This window comes from Calypte anna, chromosome 5, assembly GCF_003957555.1.
Source record: "Calypte anna isolate BGI_N300 chromosome 5, bCalAnn1_v1.p, whole genome shotgun sequence".
Classification (NCBI taxonomy): Eukaryota; Metazoa; Chordata; class Aves; order Apodiformes; family Trochilidae; genus Calypte; species Calypte anna.
The window spans coordinates 5,872,422-5,897,443 of record NC_044250.1 but is presented as its reverse complement, the minus strand read 5'-3'; the positions used below and the strand labels follow the sequence as shown (position 1 = coordinate 5,897,443).

General features: G+C 38.4%; 1 protein-coding gene across 1 annotated transcript in view; it reads left to right on the top strand.

The window, feature by feature from the left end:
- Positions 1–25,022, top strand: part of MPPED2 (metallophosphoesterase domain containing 2) — a 94,756-nt gene that overhangs the window by 49,791 nt on the left and 19,943 nt on the right. Inside the window, exon 4 of the mRNA XM_030451224.1 lies at positions 5,655–5,880. Coding sequence (XP_030307084.1) covers positions 5,655–5,880 — 226 coding nt within the window. The remainder of the gene's footprint in view (positions 1–5,654; positions 5,881–25,022) is intronic.

Below are 25,022 nucleotides of genomic sequence, written 5' to 3'. Positions count from 1 at the left end.
ATCCTAATGCATGAGTTTTGAGAGGAGAGTAGCAGTCTGACCCTGCCTGTGTGGCTCGATCCGCAAGTGTGAGTATTAACGCTGGAGCTGTCAGGCCCTCTGGAAATTAATGAAGCCTGACGGTTACAGAGTGAAAGGTCAGAGGCAGAGCTTGTGCTTACCTAACATTGCTGTTTTGTTGTGTCTAACAGCGTTTTCAACAAAGGGGAGCTTTAATGTACAAGCTTGAGATTTATCGCAGGAATTCAAGGGTCTCAGCCTTTGCTTCTCCCTGTGCTGCGGTCCGATGTTTTCTTTGCATACAGGCAAAACAGTTTAAACTTTCATTCCTCTGCTCCTCTTGCTTGGTTGGGTGTTTTGCCCTTCGTTTTTTCCTTCCCAAAATCTTTTGGAGTAGAAAAAAAAAAGAAAAAAAGAAGCATCTGAACCGACGGTAGTTAAAAAAGCTGATGGAATACTTCTCATCAGGAAGATTTTGAAAGACCACTCCTTTGTACTTCTTTTAGAAGCATGTTGTGGTTCCATGCATGTTCTTTTATTTAATTGTTTGTGGGTGTTTTTGTGTTGTTTGTTTATTCTTTTTTTTGCTGTTGTTTTTTATTGTTTCATTCATAGATTTATACAGAGAGGTAAAAATTCATAGAGATTCATGGAATTATGTTTCAGGCAGTGTATTGGTTGACATTAGTTTTAGCTATTCCTTGAGGACTTTTTGTGAAGGCTGTTTTAACTAAAACAACCAAAGATATTTTCACAGTCAATTGGTCAATCTCATCCTAGAAAAGATGTTTTTCCTACCCAGTTTTGGATTTCAGTACCTGCAGCTGATTGTTGGTGAGAAGAAGTCCAGGTGTGAGTCTGTGTAAACTGTACCCTTGCACAAACTCCATTTGTTGGTGCTAAAGGAGAAATAATATCCTTTCAGATATTATTTTGTTCTTTTAAAACAGATGAAAAGGACCTGTGTGTGCTGTGATTGTGTGTAAATGCTGGGAAGACAGAGAAGAGCTGGCCCTGAGATGCAGTGGGCTTTACATGAGAAATCTGATATACCATAAATTTGAGAATGATTCACTTGCACAAGCATCTCAGTTCTACAGATTTCCCTCTTTTTGAAAGTGGCTAAGATTTGTACTTCAAGGTTTCTCAGCCCATTTTCAACATATGGCCAAAGGGTCTATGGACTATGAAATGGGCATGAAATGCTTCATGTTTTCATGGACAGTGTTAGGTGGGTTTGAGTACGGCTAATGAGTGGGTATGCCATATTCCAGGAGCTTCACATGCAAAAGCACTTGATAGCATTTGTGTGGTAAATACAGTTTTTCTACCACTATACAGATGAGCTCTATTCATATTATTATCTTATTCCCCTACTTCCCTATGGGGTTCTATAGGTAACAGGCATTCAAAAATAATGTGATTTTCTATTTTTATAGGGATTCAGCAGTTAACATTCATTGCCAGTCAGACTCATTGTCATGCCTGGCAGCTCTACAGAACCAGGAACCAGGCTTGTGTCACTAAAATTGTGTCCTATGAAGCATGGCCATTAAATCAGGAATGGTTATTTAGCAGATTAAGGGCTTCCTAGAATCCAGTCCTTAAAGTGAACTTAAAACCACAAAAAAAAGGAACAACCTACTTACTTAGGTTAAAAAAACCCCACAATCCCCAGTTTCCCCAGCTTTTTCCTTTGTCCATGTAATAGATGTATTGTCAGTGTCAGGTTCAGCTGCTTTTGAAGCGATCTGTGGTTGCAGCCTGTGAAAGAATTCCTGCCTTACCAGTGTTCACAGAACCTCATTCTGGTTTTACTACATCAATTTTCAGCTGGGATCAGTTTCCTGAGCCACTGTGCTCTGCGGCCACCAAATCGTCTGGCTGGCACAGAGTGAGGGTGAATGCTTGGGGGACAAAGATATGTGGGACTGGAGATTTAGGGTTGACTTGTTAAATAAGTCAGAGAAATCTTGTGTGACTTCTAGATTAATGTATTTATTATAAACAATTTCAGTTTTACAAGTTAGCCACAGTAAACTAACTTTGTTCTTATTCTAGCAAGAGTAATACTGAGTTTTTAACTTCCACAAGAGAACAATTTGTCTATTTGCAATATTTCCTTGATCAGTAATTACAGTGAGCCTTTGTTTATACTGTTGAGGGCAGGTATTGAAAAACAAAATACTTGTATCTATATATATAATCAAGATACACTTGAGCAAACACATAGGCACATGTATAGACACATAAATAAAGAGGATTTCAAACGTTGCAGCATAAGTGACTTTATTTCACAGACCTGGCACACAGACCTTTTTAGTAACTGCAGGTTTAGCCTTCTGATCTCACCTGTTAAACGTTGAAGTATTTTTAATTAAACTCATTTATTATCCAGGACTTGATAACAGGGGTTTCAGAAGTGCTTTTTCCCAGCAAACAGATCTACCTCTTTTCCTAGTTTGAAAAGTGATTATTCTGTCTTTTCCAGATTCACAGTGTAAATTAGAATGAATAATATTACTGATGTGTAATGGAAAATGGAATCATTAGGAAATTAGTCTAATAAAGACCAAATGGAGTTAACTAAAACGTAGCAAAGGAAAATGAGGAAATGCCTTTCAACCTCTGCATTGTGCTGCAGCATCTCTCTGTACAGACAGCACGGATGGAGATCTGAGGGGATTAATCTGGTCAAGATGGAACTAAAATACCACGGAGTAGGAGATTTGGTGTGTGACTGTTTATGCTTCTGTATTAAATGCAGGAGGTCAGCAGATTATAGAGAAAGGGCAGGTCTGCCAAAAAAAACATGCCAAAATATTTTAAATTATATCAGAGCGAATGAATGTTGTGCCCTGCCAGAGGGCCTTTCAGGAAAGGAAAACCTGAATGTGATGAATAAATAGCTAATCTGATTGCAGGTAATTTATTACTGTGATTAGTGCTATATAGTCTTTCCTCAGGGAAGAGGAAAGCAATGGATGAGACTTCTTACTAATCCCCTTTTCTTGGGCCTGGCTTTTGGTGTTTTTGCATTTTGAATGCTAGCACACAGACCAGTTCTGGAAGATGAAAGCAAAATGTGACTGGTTATAAAGTGGGGAAAATGGGTGAAAAGCCTTTTCATCCATCCTGGGGTTAATATTAAAATATGAACAGATATGGAGTGAAGCACATCTCTTCTTGCTGTATGGGATATGCATCCACAGCCATCCACGCTTCAGCTCATAGGCCATGGGCATGCAGTAATTTTAACCTGGAGCTTACAGTGAGGTGTTCATGAACTTTGGTCCCTGTGGGTGGTTCCTGGGCCTGTTTTGCCTTGTTCCTCTGTCCTTGTGTTGGTTTCACAGTTCTGGCTGTGGCTTGAATACCCCGGTGCAACCAAGGAGATGCTTTTCTCTCCCAGGGGCTCCTGGCCTCTGCCTGGCTCTCAAGAACTGACCAAGCAGAGCTTCTCTGAAGTCTTACTTTAATAAAACATCATTTTCAAGGTGTTTTAAGATAAAAAGCTTGACTTAAAGTAAAAATGTTCCAGACTTAATTGGATATAATATCCACAAAATGAGCTGATTTTCAACTGTACCAAAATAAATGGAAGAAAGTGTCCAAGTTTGCTTGGACATTTATCCAGTTAAATCAGAAGTTTTCCCTGCTAGAACTGGCAAATGTTGATAACTTGGCAGAAACCTGAATTTAACGTCTCCATCTTACTTTGCTGAGAATTTAATCACATCTAGCTTGTTTTGGGGGATTGATAGTTATGACAAGTGCATCAAATTTCATGCCAGTGCTATCTTTTATGTTTCCTGAGAGAGGAGAAAATAGCAATTTTACCTTGTACCCAGGAGTCACGGGGAGCAGGAATTGTAGGTACCTGCCACATCAAGTTTTTAAATAAAAATGAATTGCAGAGCAGCATGAAGCAGAGACGGGAGGGAAGAGGGGAAGAAGTGAGGCATAAGCTGTAGAGGAGCATTATTGCATTCCCCCAGCTTCTAATGTAATGCAGCACCACAGAGAGTTATGAATATGTATGATCTGTATTTTGTTCAGATGTGAGGTGTCTATAAAGATGCCAGCTTGTTTTTTTTTTTTTCAGGGGATTTATGGCTTCTTGTTTTGCTATCCAGAATTAACTAATTTTGCAGAGATGATGTTTATATACATATCTTGTGTAATTTCTGTTTCTGTACTGTAAATATTGAAAAGCTGAAGGTTTTGACTGGTTCCCCTTAAGTCTTATTTAGGGGAAACTTCATCTTGTTGTAATATTTACAGCTTTACTTTAAAACTTCTTTTAAAAAAACACCACAAACCCAGTCAATTTTGAAAGCTGAAAGAGAGTTTTAAACTAGCAAACCCACATCTAGTTAGAACTGTATTCACAATAAATCTACAGAATCCAGCGCTGTGTTCCTCAGGTCAGATGTTGGCTGTACCAGAGCTCTAAGATGGACACATAATTTTCCACATATATTTTGCTGCTTTTATGGGGAAAACAAACGTACAGAAAATGCCAACAAAACCAAAACCCAACCAAAACAAACCCAACCTTTAAAAATAATTACTAGGAATATACACCCAAATGAATTATTTGGTTATAAGACTGGGAAATCAGGTGATGATGAAGGTTGTAGTAAGGAGATGTGAGTCTGGTTCTAGCTTTGATGCAAACTTGCTTGTAATTTTTGGCAAGATACAGTGGGACAGATTTTCTAAAAGAACTCAACTTGTGTGAAGATGCCACAGCATGGAACCATATTTTTTAAGGGGGCTCAACACCCAGTATGTTTATTTGGAAGATTTGGCACTGGTTGTTGATACCAAGTGCTTGAAAATCTGTCTCTAGACTCCAGAAATCTGTCTCTGTGGGCCTGATCCATGCCTCCTTGCAAACACTGAGAATATTTGTGCTGACTTGAGGTGACTGAGCCTCTACTCTTTATGTGTGACCCTCATGGTAAATGTATTAACCACATTTCCTTTTTCCTACCTGATATTGTACTTGCTTGAGTTTCATGGTTTCTTCTACATGTGTGTGCCTTACTCAAGTAAGATACTACTGTAAACTGATTTCTAATAATAAAACAGAAATCTGTTGCAAGTGAATGGGAACTTTGAGGAACAGGCTAGATCTGGAATAAATACCAGTTATTGAAGGCTTTGGGCTCTGTACAAATTCATCCAAATAACTACATAATTTAAAAAACAACAGCATCAGCAGCCTAATTGTGAAAGGTCCTGCAGTCTCTGCTCTGCTTACCCACTCAGACACCCGAGGTATCTCCCTGCTGGTCACTCCTGTGCTGATTGTCCCAGTCCCATGAATTAAGTGATGGAATTTAGTGTCACGTTTTGTGTGTCATCAGTTGAAAGCAAGGGAACAGTGGTGGCTTGCGCCACCTTTGGAGCTGTTTGTCTGCAGCGCACACTTTCTTATGATGACATTGGTTTGTGTGATGTTACTTTACATTTTAACATTTTCATTCAGTGGAGGAGAAGCAGCATTAATAACTTCTGTTCAACATGGAGATGCACACAGATCTTGAGTATCTCATTCTGTCACTGCTGGCTCTCTGCTTATTGTGCCGGCAATGCTGGTGTGGGAGGAAAATGTGCTAATTAAGTCCTCTTTTTTGTTATTGCAGGAAATCTACCATATGAATATAAAATAGTGATTGCTGGAAATCATGAACTGACATTTGATAAGGAATTCATGGCAGACCTTGTTAAACAAGATTACTACCGCTTTCCCTCTGTGTCCAAATTGAAACCAGAGGACTTTGACAATGTTCAGTCACTCCTGACAAATAGTATTTACTTACAAGATTCAGAGGTAACAGTTAAAGGATTCCGAATATACGGTGCCCCATGGTAAGTCTCAATTTAAACTTTCCTTGCTGTTCATTATTTGCAGTGCTATCTCAGTATGTATTAGGGAATCTCCATTACAAGATGTGCTGTTTAGGTATTTATGTCTGCTCATAGGTGAGTAGGGCAGCACTTAACACCCACAGCACGGGATAGAAGACAGTAGGTGCTTTAAACCTTTTTTCTCATCATTTCTAGGCATTGTTTTCTTTAGCTTGTGAAGTTGTGATTATGAAATTTCAAGCCAGTTTTGATTTCATTAAACCCCTGCACCAAGCCTGAGAAATTGCTGTCTTGTTTTGTGCTAAGCAGACTCTTCCTTGTTTTTATTACGTGTTGTTTAATTGTGATACCTAATATCTGTGTGGATTGGAGTCTTGGGTAGCACTTGTTATAAATTATTATGTTAACAACAGCCACAGTCCTCTGAGGCTTTAACAGGAGCCTGAACTTCAGTGATGGTGATAATCATTATGTTACTTGGCATTCTCAATTGTCAGCTGAGGTTCTTAGATGCTAATTTATGCACACCTATAAGAAGGGTTTATTATAAGCTTATAACTTACATTTTTTTATGTCAGGCTTGCTTTAAAGGTGAAAGTGGGAGAGGAAAGGTGAATGGCAGGAGCTGAACTAAGAATGGGGCAAACCCCTACAAATATTAGCAGTTTTCCCTTTCATCTCATCTTTATTGACTGTTCACTTGGCCCGGAGGCCTTGGTGATTTGTACAACACCACACACATTGATGCTTCTGACAGTGCTTTTTTTTGTCATATTGTGTACATTAGTGCTGCCTAGAAAACTGTGACCCAGCTCTGTATCTCACATTCTTGACTTCAACTACTAATTTCTTAAATTTGAGCTGTAGCCTCAGCCTGATATTACTTAACTAAAAAAAACCTTATCCTCTCTTGAAGGATGTTTCATTTTTGTTCAGCTGTGAAAAACTGTTGTTAAAACATGTTTTGAATAACTGTTCATGTGGAGTTGAGACTACAATTTTGAATATAACTTTTTATATCAGCTATAGTGTGTTTGGAGACGCGTTTTCATCTTTCCTTTCTTTCTTTCTTTCTCTCTCTAGTTTTTCATTCTTTTAATAATGACAGTTCCTGAAATAATGTGAAAATTCGGCTATTCTCCAGGAGGTTAGTTGGTCTTTGAGAGGAAGGAAAAGTCACATCAGATATTAGAAAAATCTGTTCCAAATCTGTTCTGTGCTTGGAAACTGACACAGAATGATCAGGCAATCCTGTTAGTATTTCTGAATTTTTTTCTCTTTCCCCTCCAATCACATCTCACTCTACTACTATAAATCTTCAGATTACCCTGAAGGAAGAGAATTTGGAGGGGGATTGTGTGCATTTATGGCCTCCTTATCCCAATTAGTTCTGTCACAGAAGTAGAACAGTGGCCATTAACCCAGAAGATGCTCCAACCCTAAAATGAGATATGTTGGCACGTTCAATTTATGTGCATTTTTGTAAGTATTTCCAGAGGGGAAAAAAATTCTCATTTGCTGATAAAGCTATTGGTTTTAATTTAAAAAGAGGGATCAAACCAAGAATAACAGCTGTGATTCTGGAGGTTTTAGCCCGTCAGAGGTTTCTCAGAAGTAATTGCTAGAACACTGGGAGCACTGGCTATAAGTCATCTATCTATTTAGAAAATGTAAATTGCCAACTCAGTGTAACTACAGAAAAGAAATACTAGTCCATATTCATTACATGTTATACTCATGGTACATCTGAAAGCTTTCTAAAGACTAAAGAGATTTCAAATAGTGCCTCCAAACTTCCAATTTAGTAGAATTTGTATGTAGAAAATAACTTACAATACACAGGAGCATTCATGTGTATTTGCAATTGGAATGTGCAGTGGTGCATATCAGCTGCCTCTAAGGAGCAGAAAATTTGAATTTAGCCTGATGGTTCTGAGAGTATTAAATAGCATTAGCTGGAGGGGAGTTGAAAAGAAGAGAATCAGCCCCTAAAGGAGAAGCCAAGGATGGGACATGAATTGTGTTCAGAGGTGGGGAATGTTACTGACACACATTAAGTAGCAGATTTTTTGATGAACCTTGAAGAAGCAAAATGGCTGAAGATTTTCTATTTGGTCTGTAGATAATAATCCACAAATACATTTCCCTCCTTTGTCTTTCTCTGACTGCCCTACAAACCTATCTTGTTTGGTTGGAAAGTAATTTATAGTTTACCCAGTCAAAACTCTTTCAGGATTCCAATAGTAACATTTCCTCCTTTGGAAATTTGTGGTTGAGGCTACTTATAGAACAGGATGAAAAGTACACACAGTAATTGGTATATGAAATCTTAAAACTCTCTTTATAAAGTATACATAACTCACACTGATGTGTTTGTAAAAGGGTAAGGACAGACAATCTGTTTTTACTGCAGCTTCAGGTGCTGAATATGTATGAGTACATATAAGTTCTAATAAATTCAAATGTTGTTTTAAAATACATGTCTTTTTTAAAATTATATTTGAAGTTGTTCATCTGTGATATGGACTGAATTTACTAGAGTGTGCTGTAGATGTTTGAGTGCAAATATTTTAGCAATGTCTCCTTCCTAGCAAAGCCTTAAAAGCTTTCAAATCACCAGAGAATTCCACTAACTGAAGCCAGAATTTGTTTAAAATGGGTTTTGAAAGAAATAAATATTGTGGGAGAATATTTCATTTTGTTCTGCTGTTCAGCTCTACAGGTAGCTTTTTTTGTTAAAAGACAAAAATAGTTTAAATGAAAAAAAATATTTCAAAAAACTTTATTTTGTGTGCATAGAGATGCACTACAGTTAAATTCATGGCTAATGAGTCAATAGACTTATTTATAGATTTTAAATTCTGTTCTCCATAAAAATCCACAAAAAATGTCAGAAACCATAAGTATAAAGCAATCTAATAAAGCAATCACTTATATTATTTTTAGCTATCAAAATATATGGGGCAAATTCCACCCCAGTCTAGCACTGGAGAGTAAAACTGAAGACCCAAGACTTTCAGAATATACATTTGTTTAGATAACTATAGATAGGTTAATCTTCCTGAGGGCAGAAAATGTAGAAGCTAGTGATATAAATAAATGCATTTAATGGTTAACAAAATCAGCTTCATGGAAATAACTGAAAAGCACAAATGTGAAAGATTAAAATTGATTATTTAAATAATGACTGAAATCTGTGATTTGCATCATTGTGATGAAAATCAATTCATCCTGAATGAAGCTGGGAATAAAGCTCTTCCCTTTTGACAGGAACAGCAGCATTGTTCAGCAATATCCTGCACATTTGTCAAGCTGTAGCTTGTTCAGGTCTCAAGAACAGAAGCACAAAGCTGGCCTCCCAGTTGCTTTTAATGAATACTAGTGGGTTTTTCCTATGTCCAAGAATTTGATCTGTCGGGTGATCCAGAGGTCAAGAACAAACAGCTCACTACAGCTCACCTCTGAGAAGCCAAGGCTTTCATTTGCTTTTTTTAGTAACTCTAGAGGAAGTGCCTTAGCTCTTTTTCAGAAGCAAAATTTTAATTGGCATAGATAATGCAGCCTTAAGAAAATATTGTGGATGGGTGCAGTCATGACAGTTAAAAATAATATTTTATGCAATGTTTTTCTTTTCCTTTTTTTTTCCCAGTGTAAATCTGGGGGGTGTGTGTGTTCAGTCAGTGGTTTTTTCATTAGTTTGAAATTATTTCTATAACTGTTTCTTTCCCTGTGTCATTTACAATCATTTTAATACAAGCAGCTCGAAGTTAGTACCTCTCCCTTGGTCTGATCAGTTTATCCTGTCAGAAAAGCATCAGATGTTGTTTTTTTCTTTTCAATTATAAGTTTTGTAATGCATCATGGATTTTGCTGACAGTCTTCAAGTTCTTGAAATAGCAAGCAAATTAACAGCAGATATTGAACATGAGGACTGGAAAACCAATTGGCAACTCACATGATAGGATTCAGATATACTGATGGGTTGGAATAGATCTTATTTCTTTTATTTCCATAGTCTTAGCTGGCAATTAACTTGCTCCTAAAAAAGGGAGGAATAGAAATGGGACTACTCAGCAATAAAGTTCTTGATTGCTGTTTGGCAGTGAGGAAACTGGGGGGGGGACAGGGAAAATCTGCTGGTGTTGTACCAGTGTTTCAGCAATTCCAGCATTTATGTGGTAGAAGTCAGCATCTGAGGAAAGGGTTGGCAAAGACTGAAATCTTCCATCTGTGTGTTAAACAAACACACCACCACTGTACCATACTTATGTTTAAAGGTGCAAGCTTCTATTTCATTTTTCTTGGCATTTGTCCTTCAAATCTCTCTATTTTAGGATAAAAGAATGTATTCTCCCCCAACCAAGAACTGCTGTGGTTTGTTTATATTTTCTGTTTTGTTGGGAATGCTGCTGATTTTTCTTCAGCCTGCCTGACACCAGATTAACTTCTAGGCAAAAAATTGTCCTGCTTACTTTTAGAAGTTTCTATGCTAACCTGTCCTAACTAATTCTATGGCAAGCTCTGCATCCTGGCCCTGGGGCAAGTCATGAACCTTTCCTTCAGGACTGACTTCATCAGGAATAAGAACTCGAGAGGATTCATTAGTAGTATAACACACAGACTATGTCTGTTTGTGGGTGCAAGGTCTAGACAGTCAAAAAAGACATAAAATGGTGTCTCTCCTAACTCTTAAATATTTCCTGGTGTACAACAAGGGATTTGAACTCCTTCAGAGAGGTACTAAAAGATGATTGTGGCAAGCTGCTCCAGGTCCCTTAATTCCTGCCCCATTTTCCTGGAGTTCAGTAGGTGCTGCACAAAAAATCAAATGGTGAGAATGAGCATGAGCTGTGCTGTGAGGGGCTCATTATTTATGGCAGTCTCCTGTTCCTGGGTCAGAGTGTGGTTTGCTCAACAAGGACATCATTTTGATATGCAAGTTGTGCACACAAAATCTACAAGTCCTGCTTGTCTGCAGTTTTGCTCTGTTTTGTTTTGTGGATTTTTTCCTTTGCCAGCTGCCCAGGAACATAAAGTTTGCATTCCTTTTGCTGAACACTGGAATAACACAGTGGTCAGTGTGGCATTTGTGTGCACTAAGCAGGCTGAAAGCATTTGCATCAGTGAGTTAGAAAGAGTAGTGATTAGTGAGAATGCTACAAAACTCCTGGATTTTTCAGCTTAGGTGCTACAGACTGCATCATGGAGCAAGGTCTGCAAACTCTTTCCAATTAATTTGTAATTGGAAAAACCAGGGATACTTTCAAGTGTCTGTAGATGGTGTGATGAAATAAATGAGATTGGGGAGAGAGGGAAGAAGGTTGGTCTTGTCCTGTGTAGTGTCAGGAATGTGAAAGAGGTGTAGTCTATAGATGTCTTACTCATAGTTCATCTATTAAGTACAAACAGGAAAAACTTGGAAGAATTTGCATTGCTTTGGTAGAGCTGATGGTAAAGCTCCTGTGATGTGGTGGTGTTATAATGCAATAGAAATGGAAGAGAAATTCTATTTGAAAAATTGGACTTCTTTTTAATACAGAAGTCAGTCAAGTAGCAAGTGACTATGTTAGCTCCCAGTGAAAGATAAGATTTCTCATTACTATTTTCGAGATGATTTGGGTCATATTGATCTAATAGTTATTGATCAGAATGCTAACTGTACCATGGCATGTGTATAAAATGCTTGAAGATATTCACAGAAGCTATGAAATAAAGCAAAAATTGCTCAAGCACTTCACATAAGAGAACACTGACCATGAATCTGAGCCTAGACATAAAGGTCAAGAATGACAGCTACATTCATCAGGTTTTCATGAGAATCCATTCAGTAGAATAGATCTGGCAACTTCTTTCAGAACTGGTCAACACTCATGGATTCTGTTGAAAATCTATGAGACTGCTGGGTATTTCTAGCAACCTTGGAAATGTTTAGGTGCTAGTGTGTATTATGGTTTTGTGTGCATCTAAAGTGTGAGAGTTGCTGACGTTTCTGACTCTACTTGTTAAACATCAAAATCTTAATATGGCTGAGAGCTACACTTGTATCCATGAGTTCAGAGAGAAGGCTTAAGCAGCAGTTCAGAAGCAGGAAGATGCCAGCAGCTCATCCTTGTGCTTTCACAGATGTGGCACAGATGTGTTTTCACAGATTTTGGTTATCCAAAAGTGCCTGCTCCAGCACAGCCCAGTTCATATGACAAAGCCCAGCAGGTGAGCTGTACCTGCTGGCAACTGTGTCTGTGCATGCAGACCTATAATTTACCCAATCTTGCTATAATTATAGTAATCTGTATGTACAGGCAAGGTCATTAATATAAAAAAGATATCCTATATAAAGTCTGGGCTGCATTTGTTGTTTGCCTGCCCTTGGGATAACATGGAATGAAAATAGCAACATGGATAAGGATAGCAACACAGATAAGGACCTTTTTTTATGAACTGCACATGCAGAGTACCCAGGAAAAAGTGGTGGCAGCTGCCACCTACTAACTGTAACAACCCAGTAACTAACTGTAAACAACCCAGTCTCCTTTTAATATATGTGCTTAGGGGGTTGCCTTATGTACTGACATTTATGTCATGCCTGGAAACCCTGTGCCTATGTGGCTACTTTGGCAAAGGAAATAATGCTTCCTCGCAGATGAGCTTGTGATGATTTAAAGTCATCTGACCACTCTGTCATCGTATTTCTTTTACAAGTAATGTTTTGAGTACTTGAGCTTTGGATCTGCAGCTCTGCCAACTTTCTTTCATCTGCTCCTGGAGAGCTCTTTCCTGACGTTTTGATGCTTCAGCAGCATTTGTGGGATGGGTGGAATTGAAAGTTGTGTGGTCTGGTCCATCAGAAAGACAGTTTATTTCTGTACACATGTAAATCTCTGTCTCCCTGACAAAAGCTGATCTTTGCAGCTGCTGGCTGTGTCGTCCTCTTGAGAAAACTTTGAGTTTGTACCCAAAGAATATACCTGGGGTCTGTGCATCTCCTCAAACTTTGTATAAGAAAGCTTTATGTAAGAAGAAAGGATGACTCTTTCAGTCTTCTCTTCCTGGCACAGATGTTAATGCATCTTGTTTCCAAACCAGGAACGTAATAACAAGAAACTACAAGAAAGGTGTTCTCTTTATCACCTCTCTTGTTCCATCTGGGCTGCTTGGGACACTTCTATGTCCTGCATCACAGGAAAATGGAGGAGTAAGGCAAAAGGAGTGCTAATTCAAAAGCTGTAGTCATAAATTGTTCCCAGTTTTAGTGCAGAGTGCTCCAATACACTGTAATCTGCAGGGTTTTGGGTACCTGAGTTTAGTTTTTTCAATCCTTATTATCTCCTTCTTCTATTTGTGACTGTAACACAGCTTTTATATTTGTTGACAAACCTGAAAAATACCATTTTAAGAAAGGATGTGTTCCACTGCCTAACAGGTAGATCTTCTTTAATAGTGTTCAAGAATGGCATTCCTTGTGTTCTTGTGTGCATAGTACTGGAAGTGTTTGAACTTTCGGGAGAGCTTAGGAAATGTGGAAGTAATTGAAGTATAAATCACTCTGATAAGAGTTCACTATGTTGTTTAATCTTTCTATAGATAAGGAGGTATTTTGAAGTGTAAAGAATGCAATCATCCTTTCTGGATTCAGGAGGGCATTTTTTAGTTCACTGAAGGTTTTGGACAGCAGACTCCACATATTTAATAAAGTGGCTGCAAGTGGTACCTACACTGCTTCTGGAGCTCTGAAGCAGGCACAGATGCAGCATTTAGTGTTGACATTATTTTCACTACATTTTGCTACAGCAAAGCACATTGAATACTTTCAAAAGAAGATAAATGAAAAAAATCCTGTAATTTCCCATGGTAATTGTGTAGATGCATAACTTCTAATTGTTATGGAACATTAGCCATAGTGTAGGTAATGAAAAAATGTGTGTTATCTAGCATTTAATTTCAAAGGGTTTTATTTGTAGGGCTTTTCTCTGGCTGAGTACCTTTTCTTCATGCAGTGGAATCCTTCTCAGGGTCAGCAAAACCCTCTGGCCAGGGTGGCATTGCAGGAGCAGGGCTCTGCCTCACAGGGTCAGGTAGAATTTTGAAATCACTCAATTCCAATAGAAATTTAAATGGTACCTTAAATGTGAGGTGAAAGTTTGCTTTGTTTCTGGGAAAGGTTTGTTGTTGTTTCATAAATTTTGGAGTTAAAATACAGATAATAAAGACTTGCAGATCCTGATCATCCATCTGGAACTGAGCTGCTTTAGCACAGAACAGTGAGACCTTGCCCTGAGGATGTGCCTTGAGCTGATAATTACTAGCAGTCAAACTACCTAGAGTGTACACCTTTTCTTATTTATATTCCAGCCCTGTAACCTTCCTATTCTCTTGTGCCTTTGTTCTATTAATCTACAAAACAGGGCTTGACTTGTGATTAGTCCTCAGAGGTTGTTTCTATTAATCAGGCTGCAAAACAGGTCTACTTGGATGTTCTGCTGCAAGTGCTTAATGTGCTTTCCTCATCAGTCCAAAGCAGAGAGCTGCTGGGGCTGGCTGAAATGGCAGTGAAATTCAGTAATGTGTCTGCTGCACTTTCTTTGTATTTACATCTTGGTTGTGTTGCTGTAGGATGGGGAAAATAGAAAGAGGAAAGTAATTGCAATCCTATAGACAATAGCTTAAGTTAGTGACATTTGTGGCTGCACGTGGAGAGAGAGAGAGAGCAAGGGGCAGCTGCAGGATGGATCCTTCCCCAGCAGAACCACTTGTTAGGAGTGTTTTGAATGGGAACCTGCCCCATCTTTGAATTCAAGGATTAAAAATCAAACTTTGCAGGGGGGGGCTAAGTTTTGAACTCTTTAATATAGTTTTAAAGGTTAATCTGTCCCCGTTATACTCAGGGAATCATTGAAGTTAGTGCATACGTTTCTGTAGCATGTAGAAGACCAGGCAGATTTCTGCTGATGTATATATGGCAAAAAAACCCAACCTAAGAGTTGGCAAAATATAAACAAAAACCCCCAAAGTGAACTGTTCTGTAATACTTCCATCATTTGAACTTGTTGTAAAATTTGAACAATAAACAGCATGTGCAGTGAGAAAGTAATCTGGTTTCATTATAGAAGATATTACTAACTATAAAAGTGGAATGATTTATGCTTCTAATTAAATACAGTATTTCCTCCCTGTAGGATAAAAGTATTTGTTTTTAAAATGTATCAGAAGAAACAAAACAGACCACTAGTCATTTTTTTTTTCTATACCATTTCTGTGGGTGGTTTTTGGTGGTGTTTGTTTGTTTTGGTCCTGATGGGGTTTTTTATGGTTTTGCTAGGCTGCTGTCTAGAAAAAAATCCTGGCCATGGGGCAAAGACAGCAAGGTTTGTCTTGGTGGCTGTGTGTGCCTCTCACTCTGCTCATGCCCATTTTCCCTCTGCATGCCTCAATTTCTGTAATGCACAAGTTTAAACCCCCAGACTTGGCAAAACTGGCCCAGTCTGGACTGCCAGGGAAGTCCACACCTGAATCCTCAGAACTGGTCCCTTACTGCTTTCTGCCATCCTTTAACTGCTAATTTGAAAGGCTTTGTGCTGCCTCACTCCCAGCTGGAAAACTGCTTCCCTAGGCTGTGGTTTGTCCAGTTTGACCTTTTGTGGTCTAAAGAGCAGAGCTAAATGCCAGCCTGACACCTCCCTGGGCTGAGGCAGTGCAGATGTCAGGCCCTGGCTTGTGCTTTATCACCCGTGTGCTCCTGGCACAAGTGGCCAAGGGAGCAGCTCTCATGCTCCAAATAAGCTGTTCCACAGCAATCTGGGAGAAAGGGTTCCCAAATGTTTAATGCCTTGAAAATTCATCATGCCCACTCTTCGTTGTGTTGGCTGAGGAGGAGCTGGGATTCTGGGTGACCACCACCTTCTCCTTGTAGCAAACCTGAGGTTTTCCCAAGGGCTGGCTGGCTGAAGGTCCCAAACAGCAAAGCCACTTTTTTTTCCAGAGATTTACAGACCAGTAATAACAGGCATTTCAACAAATTTAGTAATCATTTCTGCTGTCCAAAATGATTTTCTTTCCAGTTCAAGCTGTCTTTGGATAATGCAGTTTCAAAGCCACCACTGTGAAATTTTACATGTATTGTTCTTATTAGGAATTCAGAAGAAAGAAGCCCCCCTGGCTAGCCTGGTGTTCTCTAGTTCCGTTCTGGTGATTTCTTTTCTACCCGGTGTTTCTACTGTTGGGTTTTTTTTTTGCTTCCTCTCCCCCCTGCCCTTTTTTTTTTTTTTTTTTTTTTTTTTTCCTATTTTCCTCTCTCCCCAGTTATCAGAGAAATCACTTTTCCTGCATTGATTCATTTTGACCAGAGTCTGGAAGGCACAGAGAATCAAATTAACTAATATTTTACTTTTGCATGTGATTAATGCTAATGCATACAAAGAAGAAAATACTGTGATTTAATTTTCATTCTCCAGTTGATTCCTAGTGATTTAATTTTGCAGTGGGTCATCTCTCTGCTTATTGTCTCTTACAGAATCATGGGAAGTAGAGATGGAAAAGACCTATTAAGTCATTCTGCCATCATATGATCATCTCTGTGCTCTGTTTTTGAATCTTGTCCAGATTTAATGAATGAAGAATGGGAACTAATACCCTGCTTACAGTCTTCCTATATTCATTTAATTTACAAAACCAAATAAACAAAAACCCCAAAGCAATGACAAATAGTACCATATTTGATGAGACAAGCCTGAAGGTTTCTTTGTACCTTTTGTGATGTTTACATTCAAGTATCTTTCAGACCCTGTGTCAATTACATTACATATTCAATCTTAATAATCCTTCCAGGTTTTTCTCTTTTGCTCTTTGTTATTTTAAGTGATTTCTTCTTTTGTATTCCTGGGTATTGTTGGGTTTCTTGTTTGGTTTTTTTTTGGGTTTGTTTTTTTTTTTTTTTTTTTTTACTTTTTTGTTGTAGTTGTTTGAGTGTTTTGTTTTGCTTGGTTTTTTGGCGTGTGTGTGTTTGTTTTTTTGGTTGGTTGGATTTTTTTGTTTTCTTGGTTTTTTTAAATCTTCAGAAGTGTCTCAGGAGCAAATCCCAATGTTCTGTATGAGTGTCACTAATAAACTGTGTGGTTGAGTTGAGGTACTTGGCTAATTGATGCAGTGTGGTGACTGTATGTTTCATCAATTCTTCAGAAAGTCCAAAGTTGCATCAGTGTCTTTTTTATATCTTGTATGTAGCCCAGATAATTTTATTATTTCCTGTGTTCAAGTTAGAAGCTCATACATAATTTGGTGTCAGCTGCTTCCCCTAGGTCTTTTGTTTTAGCTTAACAGCTTTTGGGTTTCTTCCTTTCACTGATTATTTATGTTTATTAATTTTTCCCAGATGTATTAGCCTGCATTTTTTTCAGAAGGAATCCCATTTTCTTATTTCTTTCAGAGCTTCTAACCTCGTTTTGCACAATCTCTTTCCACACTGTCATGTTTATAACACCTCTCACTATACTGAAATCTGTGAATTTAATTAATGTTCTGTTTACCCCTTCTTCCAGATCATTAATAAAGATGTTAAATAAAACTGATCCTAATGCCAGTCCCTGTGGCAATCCACTAACACTTCCCTTGTGCTGCTGCAATCTATTTGTTTATAGCCTTTTAGTCACTATTTGTGTGTGTGTGTTAGTCCTCACAGGCAAGCCAGCATTAGGGATTGTATCACATTTTGCCAAAGTCTGGGATAATACACTTTTATCTACTATTTTATTTTCATCTGCTGACACTACTGAATTTACAAAAATTAATTGTGATGAAATAGCATTATAATTTTGAAGGACTTTAAAATCTTACTAGCTGGAATTATCCTTTCTTAGAACAATTATACCTCCTCCATCTCTACCCACCTCCCCACCCCAATTACACTGGAATTTTATTCTGTTCTGAATTTAGACTTACTAGGAGATAATTTTCAGTGCCACTTCTTAATCTGTGGTGTACAGATGAGCATCATGTTGCCTCCTGCTTCTCCAGGATCTGATTTTAAAAGCAGAGGTACTCCAGATAGAAAGCAGTGTCATGGGTTCTTAGTGTAGAGGCAAAAGAGTACTCATGAAAGGTGTCCATAGTTTGTGACAGCTGATTACATATTCATGTCAGAAATGCCTTAAAAAATTATAGTTAGCACAGTTACCATGCTAGTAGAACACGTATCTTCAAGGAGCTCTGGTCCTTCTGCTTCCTGAATAAGACTGTGGTGGTATATATCACAGCTTAATGACCTGACTATTTCTTTTTAATTATAGTATTTGATCTGTGAAACTGAATGTTTAAAGTTTGTTTGCAGACCTGCACGCTGCTAGGCAGCTGCCCCAAATGCTGCCTGGGCTTCTAGAGAGCCCCGTGGTTGCCAGAAGGATGGAGCATAAGGGTGAGGGAAGTGAGAAGGGGAGTCCCAACTCTGACACTGTCTCACCATACAAGGAGCAGGAAATAACTGGGTTTTTGACCTTAATTTCTTCATCTACAAAATTAATCTTGTAATATTTATGTGCATTCCTCACTACTTGCTACTGGGACAGTAATTTCTGCACGTGAAGCACTGTTAATTTATTTTTAGCAAGGTGATCTAGGAAGGTACTGAGCAGATGCAGACTTTGTTCCATGAATGATTTCAAAGGAGCCAGTTGGATTGTTTGCCTGCTTGAAGTTTGTGTACTTCCTTAAGTACTTGGCTGGATCAGTGCACTGGAAAGCTAAGTAGGTGTCTATTTTTTGCAGGATAAGAAGGGGCGTATTTGAGATAGGGTTGAAGTGGAACAGATAGCTGTGTTACTTGAAGTGGGAGCTGATAACGTGTGATTTCAGGACACTTGAAGCCCTCTTCTCCAGAAAGAGGAAGGTTAATAAAACCCACACTAAGTTTACTGCCTGACATTTCTTTTGGGGATAGTAGAAGCATTGCTCGTTAATAATTGGTTTATTAATAAAAAATAAAAGAATGCAGACAGACCTCAGTCTATTCTGCATACAGTGGAGTCAGAGGAAACTGTCTGGAAATACTATGTTCCCTTTTTGCTATTTAAATGCATCAAGGGGCTTGCTAAGGTTTCTTTACTATAAAAAGCATTCCCCACACCAAGTCTGTACTCCAATGCGTGTTGAGAACTTGTGCCGTGGAAGTGATGAATTGTCAAAGACTTGGGCAATGCCAGCCCTCCCCTCCCCAAACTCCAGTCCATTTGTTTTCCATGGATCTATCAGGATATTGATTATTTTTCCAGTAGAGTCACTTTGGCACTGGGTGTCTGTGAGGAAGATTTAGACTTCAAAGGAATTTAGACCTTCATTTGAACTTGGGGGTGGGCTGCACCTGTGGGAAAAAACACACCTTTGTACCTCACCAAATAATACTAATATTCATTCCTACCTACTAATAACTATCTCCTGCACATTACTGAAAAATTAGACCAAAAGTTGAAGATTCAATCTTCAATCAAAGGCTGTTCCCAGGTATTTAAGGAAAGAATCCTGCAGTCCAGGCAGTGAAAACCGACGCTGCTTCTTACCTTCTGTCAAAAGCAGTGTTGAAAAGTAGGGTCTGTTATTGTATATTTATTCAGGCATCAATCACAATCAAACCTCCTGCTAGTTCATCTGTAAGGGCATTGTAATCCTATTTTTATCAGTTCCTTCCTGTACAACAGACAGTTAAAATAGCATGAGTAGGGTCAGAAATATCTTAATGGGTTCAGTTCCCAGAGATATCGGTGACCAGAGGAAGAGTTTTGCCGAAATTTCTTCCTGAGCTGATAAGGTAGATAAACAGGGGCAAGGTGCAGAGCAAGGGCATGCCATGGGAAGCAGAGCATTGCATGGCACTGGGAAGGAACTGCAGAAAGATTAGGTAGACTGTGTTACTTATAGAAAAACCTCAGGAGCCGATGGAAAAACAATGTTACCCTGTGCCAAGAAGTCACCGGTTTGTAAAAGAAAGTGTTTGATTGTTCTCAGGGTGGGCTGGTTTAAGTCTTAAATGGTTCTTGCCATTACCTTTATTCTTGTTTTTGCTATTGTACTTCTTAAAAATCTGCAAGATATTGTATGATTAGAGAAGGTTGATTGTTGCTGATTGGCAACATTTAATTCTTAATAACTTTGGAGGGTATGCTACTGGCTGTTTGCCATTCATATCTACTCTCTTACTTTGTGTTTTATGAGGATTTTATATAGATAGCATCATGCCTCTAATCCTCGCTGTAAAATTTTCATAACTCTTCAAAGAATATGGTGCTTTGTAAACAAGGTATGATCCAACATTCACTTCATCTTTCCACTGACCTCAGTGAGCATTTGATCCAGTTCTTCTGATCCTTCTTTCTGGGTTTCCAAGGTTTTAGTACCATAACCACTGATGAAATATGGTTTGCAATAACTCCCCAGTAAATGTCTTGCCAATAGTCTAGAATTAAATCTTGATAAAATTTAAATCAATGGGAAAACTACCCATTTCAGTGAGAGATGAAGTTTCAGTCCATGTAAATGACTGTCAAATCTGTGATGAGAAGACAGGACAGTTTGTCCCCCAATACAGGCAGGTTCTCACCCTGTTTTGCTAGATGTTGCAGTCAAGCAGAAATTATTGTATAAACCCTGCATTGTAAGACATTGTGGTTGTAGAGGCTTTGGTAAACATATGCTCAGAGGTTAAATAGTAGATTATAAAAGACAGAAATTGGGAAATCATATTTACCTATGGGCATACATAGCTCTTGAAAGACAGCAGACTGACCTGGGGGGCTTTGGATGAGGAAATCAATTACACTGGCTGTGCAATATTGATATAGCAAAGGGAAGTGTGTCTGGATTTTAATAGGGCTGGGCTAACATGTTACAGTGATTTTCAATCTGCTAGTGCCAAAAGAGGCTTTTTTGGCTATGAAGTAGTATCTCATTTTGGTAACATATTGTAAAACATGGCACTTACAATAAATAAATCTACATAATGAACAATCAAATAATTACCTTTGATAGTTACCCTATGTGAACTGCTTTTCATAATTTAATATCTTTAAATATGCTAAAAAAGTATATCTGCTTCCATGAATAGTGTGAGCAGAAAGCCCTGATAATGAAGTCATTTTCTCTTTGGGAAGAATAGAATTACCATCTAAAATATTTATAGGAAATATCTCAGTGACCATATAATGTATCAAGTCCAGTTTAAAATCACTATTTCCTATAGTTTGAGTTCAACAGAAGTTAAAATATCTTTGCATAACACATGTAGGAGTTAAGGGTTATTAGTCTCAATTTTATCATGAAGTTCTATAGTCAAGGATAATCCAAAGTTTTCTGAAGTCACTAAGACTTTTTCCACTGATCTCAGTAGCCTTTGAATTATGTGCTTGATCCTGAAGTTCCTAGACAGCAGATGAGAAAAGTTTTAGTACTGTACTTGCAATTCTGCCTAATGAAGAACTGCAGATTTTAAAATACAGCACACAGGCTCAACCATAGCTCCATCTTGATGCCAGCTTTGGCATCTAAATAGCTTAAAAATATCTATTGAAATCTCCAGGCCTGTAAGAATTTGAAAATGTTTTTTTCTTTATGCCTGAAAAGGGTCCTTCATTGCAGCTATGTATGTAGCGAAATGAGGCAATCAGGTGTGGCTAATTACAAGGTGGGAGGCGGGAGCTTGTGCTAAGCCCACCTGTGCCTCATTAAGGGTTACCCCAACTGTTTGTTCCAAGCCCACCTGTGCCTCATTAAGGGTTACCCCAACTGCTTGTGCTAAGCCCACCTGTTCCCAATTAAGGGTTACCCCAGCTGCCCATGAGCAGGATTGGGCAACCAATAAAAGGGGAGCTTCCCAGTGCATGCTCAGCTCACTCTGGAGCAGCTGGAGGAGGAGGTTGGGTGAGTCTGGAGAAGAAGCGCTGAACGAGGCCAGCCAGGTCTAAAGGCAGCAAGATGGGAGCACTGTTTGTGCACCTTGGCAAGAATACCTGCTTGACTTCGAAGCACCGTGCCCCAAGAAAGGTTTGTCTGCTACAATAGTATGAAAAGTTATGGGAGTGTTGTGTTTTCCACAGTGGAGGTGTTTTCCAGTATCTCAGAGTGGATTTTTTTAAAAGAACTTCCTTACACTGAGCAGGTGTCAGCTCATTATGCAGATAAAAATAAAGTTTAGGGGTGAAAGCCAGCTGCCTCTGCAGCCAGTAGCATTGGCTCCTCACTTCTGTAAAGCCAGGATTTAATTTCAGAAGTTACTTCAGAAGGCGAAAGCTTTGCCAAGAAAAGACATGGCCAATATAGTTTTATACTAGAGGGCTAAATAGACAGGACCCTTCTAATTCTAACAGCTTTTCAGCAAACTTGACTGTGAAACAGTACGTGGCATTTTTTCAGGTTTTTTAAAAGCTATTACAACTTTTGCTAAAAAAATTAACTTCTAAAAATATTGTTTTATATTTTTTTCTAGTGTTCGTGATGCAGTACAATACTATCACACCTTAGAAAGGCAGGTGGGGAATATATGGGAAAGCATCTAATCCACACACCACCTTTATAATAACCCTATTTATAATGTGGGTTGTAAGACAGAGAGCTTTTTAAGTTAAATTGTGTGGACTTGAAAGCATCAATGCTGAATATTTTATGTGAAGCTTGTCAAAGGACCTTACTAAAATAGCTTAAAAGCAGTACCACAGTTGCTTTCTTATAAGCATTGCACACTTTCAAAGAAAAAACATGCTGAAGGGTTTTCAGAATTGCCAGGAGATGGTGTATATATATTTTTTAGGTGTCAGATTTTATATGCTGTATATATACATGCACACTCACATGAACAAACACCTTTCTCACCATGTTTTTTGCAGAAGCTTTTTTTAATATAATGTGTGGTGCTCCTTAAGGAATAGTAAATTCTTTGTTGTTGTTTTTTTGGGCTTGAATATTTGATGAGTTTCTTTGTTTCTACAGTCTGAGAGTTGAAGCTAAGGAGTTCCTCAGATCCCTTTTTACTTAAAGGCACAGAAAGCAGCACCTGCAATCCATACCAGCTGCTTTAAACATCATCCTGTGAACAAGCTGAACCATTTGCAAGGCTCTGTTACCTAAAAAGGATCCCAGCAAAGTAGATTGTACCAAACATTTGACTTTTGAATGGCTAAATTTAGCTGACAAGGACTCCAGTATTAATAGACCCTGGGTTTAATTCATTGTACCTTATAATAACAGGTCGCCTCTGTTCCTGATGCATTCATTATAAGAAATAAAGCTAGAGAAGGGCTAAACTAGCTTTAGTAAGGGTATGGTGACAGTGATTTTGGCAGTGAAAAATGTTGACAGGCAGAGGTTGCTTGTATTTTAAATACTTTGCTAATTCATCTAGCCAAATACAACTTGCAGTTGAGCAATTAGACATTGAAACACAGTTAAATACTGATCTCATTTTTATAAGTCCATACTTAACAGGCTGAAGCTGAATTGCTTTAACATTTGTTTAACACAGTTTGTATGTTTTGGTATGCAAATATATCAAACAATCTTTACATGCCATATCATGCTCATTTTCTACATGCTTTTTGTTTAATTATAATTGTGTAGCATGTAATGTGGTAGATCTTGTGTGTGTATATATATGTATATATATATGAACAAATATATATGGGATATATTACATGTGTGTGCATGCATGCATAGAGTTACTGGCCTTGCCTGCTGGGGATGATGAAGCTATTCCTGTAGTTTTCTGCTCGGTTTTAAAAGAGCATATAATTCATGTCTCCTGAATGATGAGAACTTTCTGAGGAAGTTTTCTAACCACTGGAGTATTGAATAAACTGAAATCACTGTCTACAGTCTTATGCTTCCCTTCCCCCTCCTTTCTCCCAAGTGTAGCAAAGGAATGGTGAGCTAAGGAAATGGCTCTGGCTATGGGTCTCCTGGGGGCAGGTAATCTCTTGCATCCCTGGAAGAGGAAGCTTTCAGGCCCATCTCACTTGAGCTCTGAAAATATATCTGCAAAATATTGTTTATCTCATACCCTCTTGGTCATGGTAGATTCTTATCACCTGGGGCCTTGGTTGTGTACTGTTAAAATAGTTGTATAGATTTGCATTTTCAGGGAACTCTAGCCAAAACGTGGTGTGCAACCCTATTTTTGCCCTACATCTACTACTCTCAAAAGTTCGTTTCCTAATGCTTATAAGAAAGACCATGATGATCTCTGGTTTGGGTTTTTGGGTTTTTTTGTTTGTTTGCTTGTTGGGATTTTTTGTTTGTTGGGTTTTTAGGTTTGGTTTTGTTTTTTTTTTTTTTTACACAGAAGTTATTGTGATAGTCAGAATTACTTTTGTCCTGAGAATAAAGGCAGGTGAAGGCTGAATAACAGCTTGTATCAGAGAATGAGGATGGAAGGCAGCAGGGCTTTATAAAGAGGGTAGAATGTGAAGTTTTCAAGTGGCTGTTCCTAATAGAAATGTACATTTTTTTATCTGCTGTAGTCTGAGAAGCAAAGCAATATCAAAGAGCCAGGACAGTGAGAGATGATTATTGAAAAATAAATCATGGGTGAAATTTTGAACATTGACTTCAATGAGACCAGCATTTCACACACATTGATGGGAGTGCTGGATGTTTCTGGATGGAGGTTGTTGCATTCAAACTCTCACTGCTCTTTTTTTTAGCATTGCTCAGAAAAGCCAATGCTGAGTGGCAAGTCTTCCTGTCTCGTTGAGGTGAGGGGAACGAACAGGAGTGTTACTCAGATTCCAAGTGGATGCCAGCTCTATGGTATCAGCAAGCCTATATAATGAAGTTGCCTTTTAAGGGCTGAAGGTGATTATTTCATTACAGCAAGAATAAGAGATTTTTAGAAGAGTAATCTAAGTTCCTAGTTTGGTCTTAAAGGTGTCCTTAGAACAATTCATTGTAGTTGATAGAAATACATAAATTAGAGTGATGTTCAGTATTTCCCTGGTCTTCTCCCTACTGTAGTTGAAAAATAGTCTGCAGATTTTGAAATTCCAGTGAGCAGGAGGCATCATCTCTTACACAGAAGTTTTCTTAAGGATGTTTTCCTTTATTTTTTTTTATTAATACTGTCCAAGGTAGAGTGTTATCATTAATACCTGGGAGTGGACCAGGAGCTAGGAGCAAAA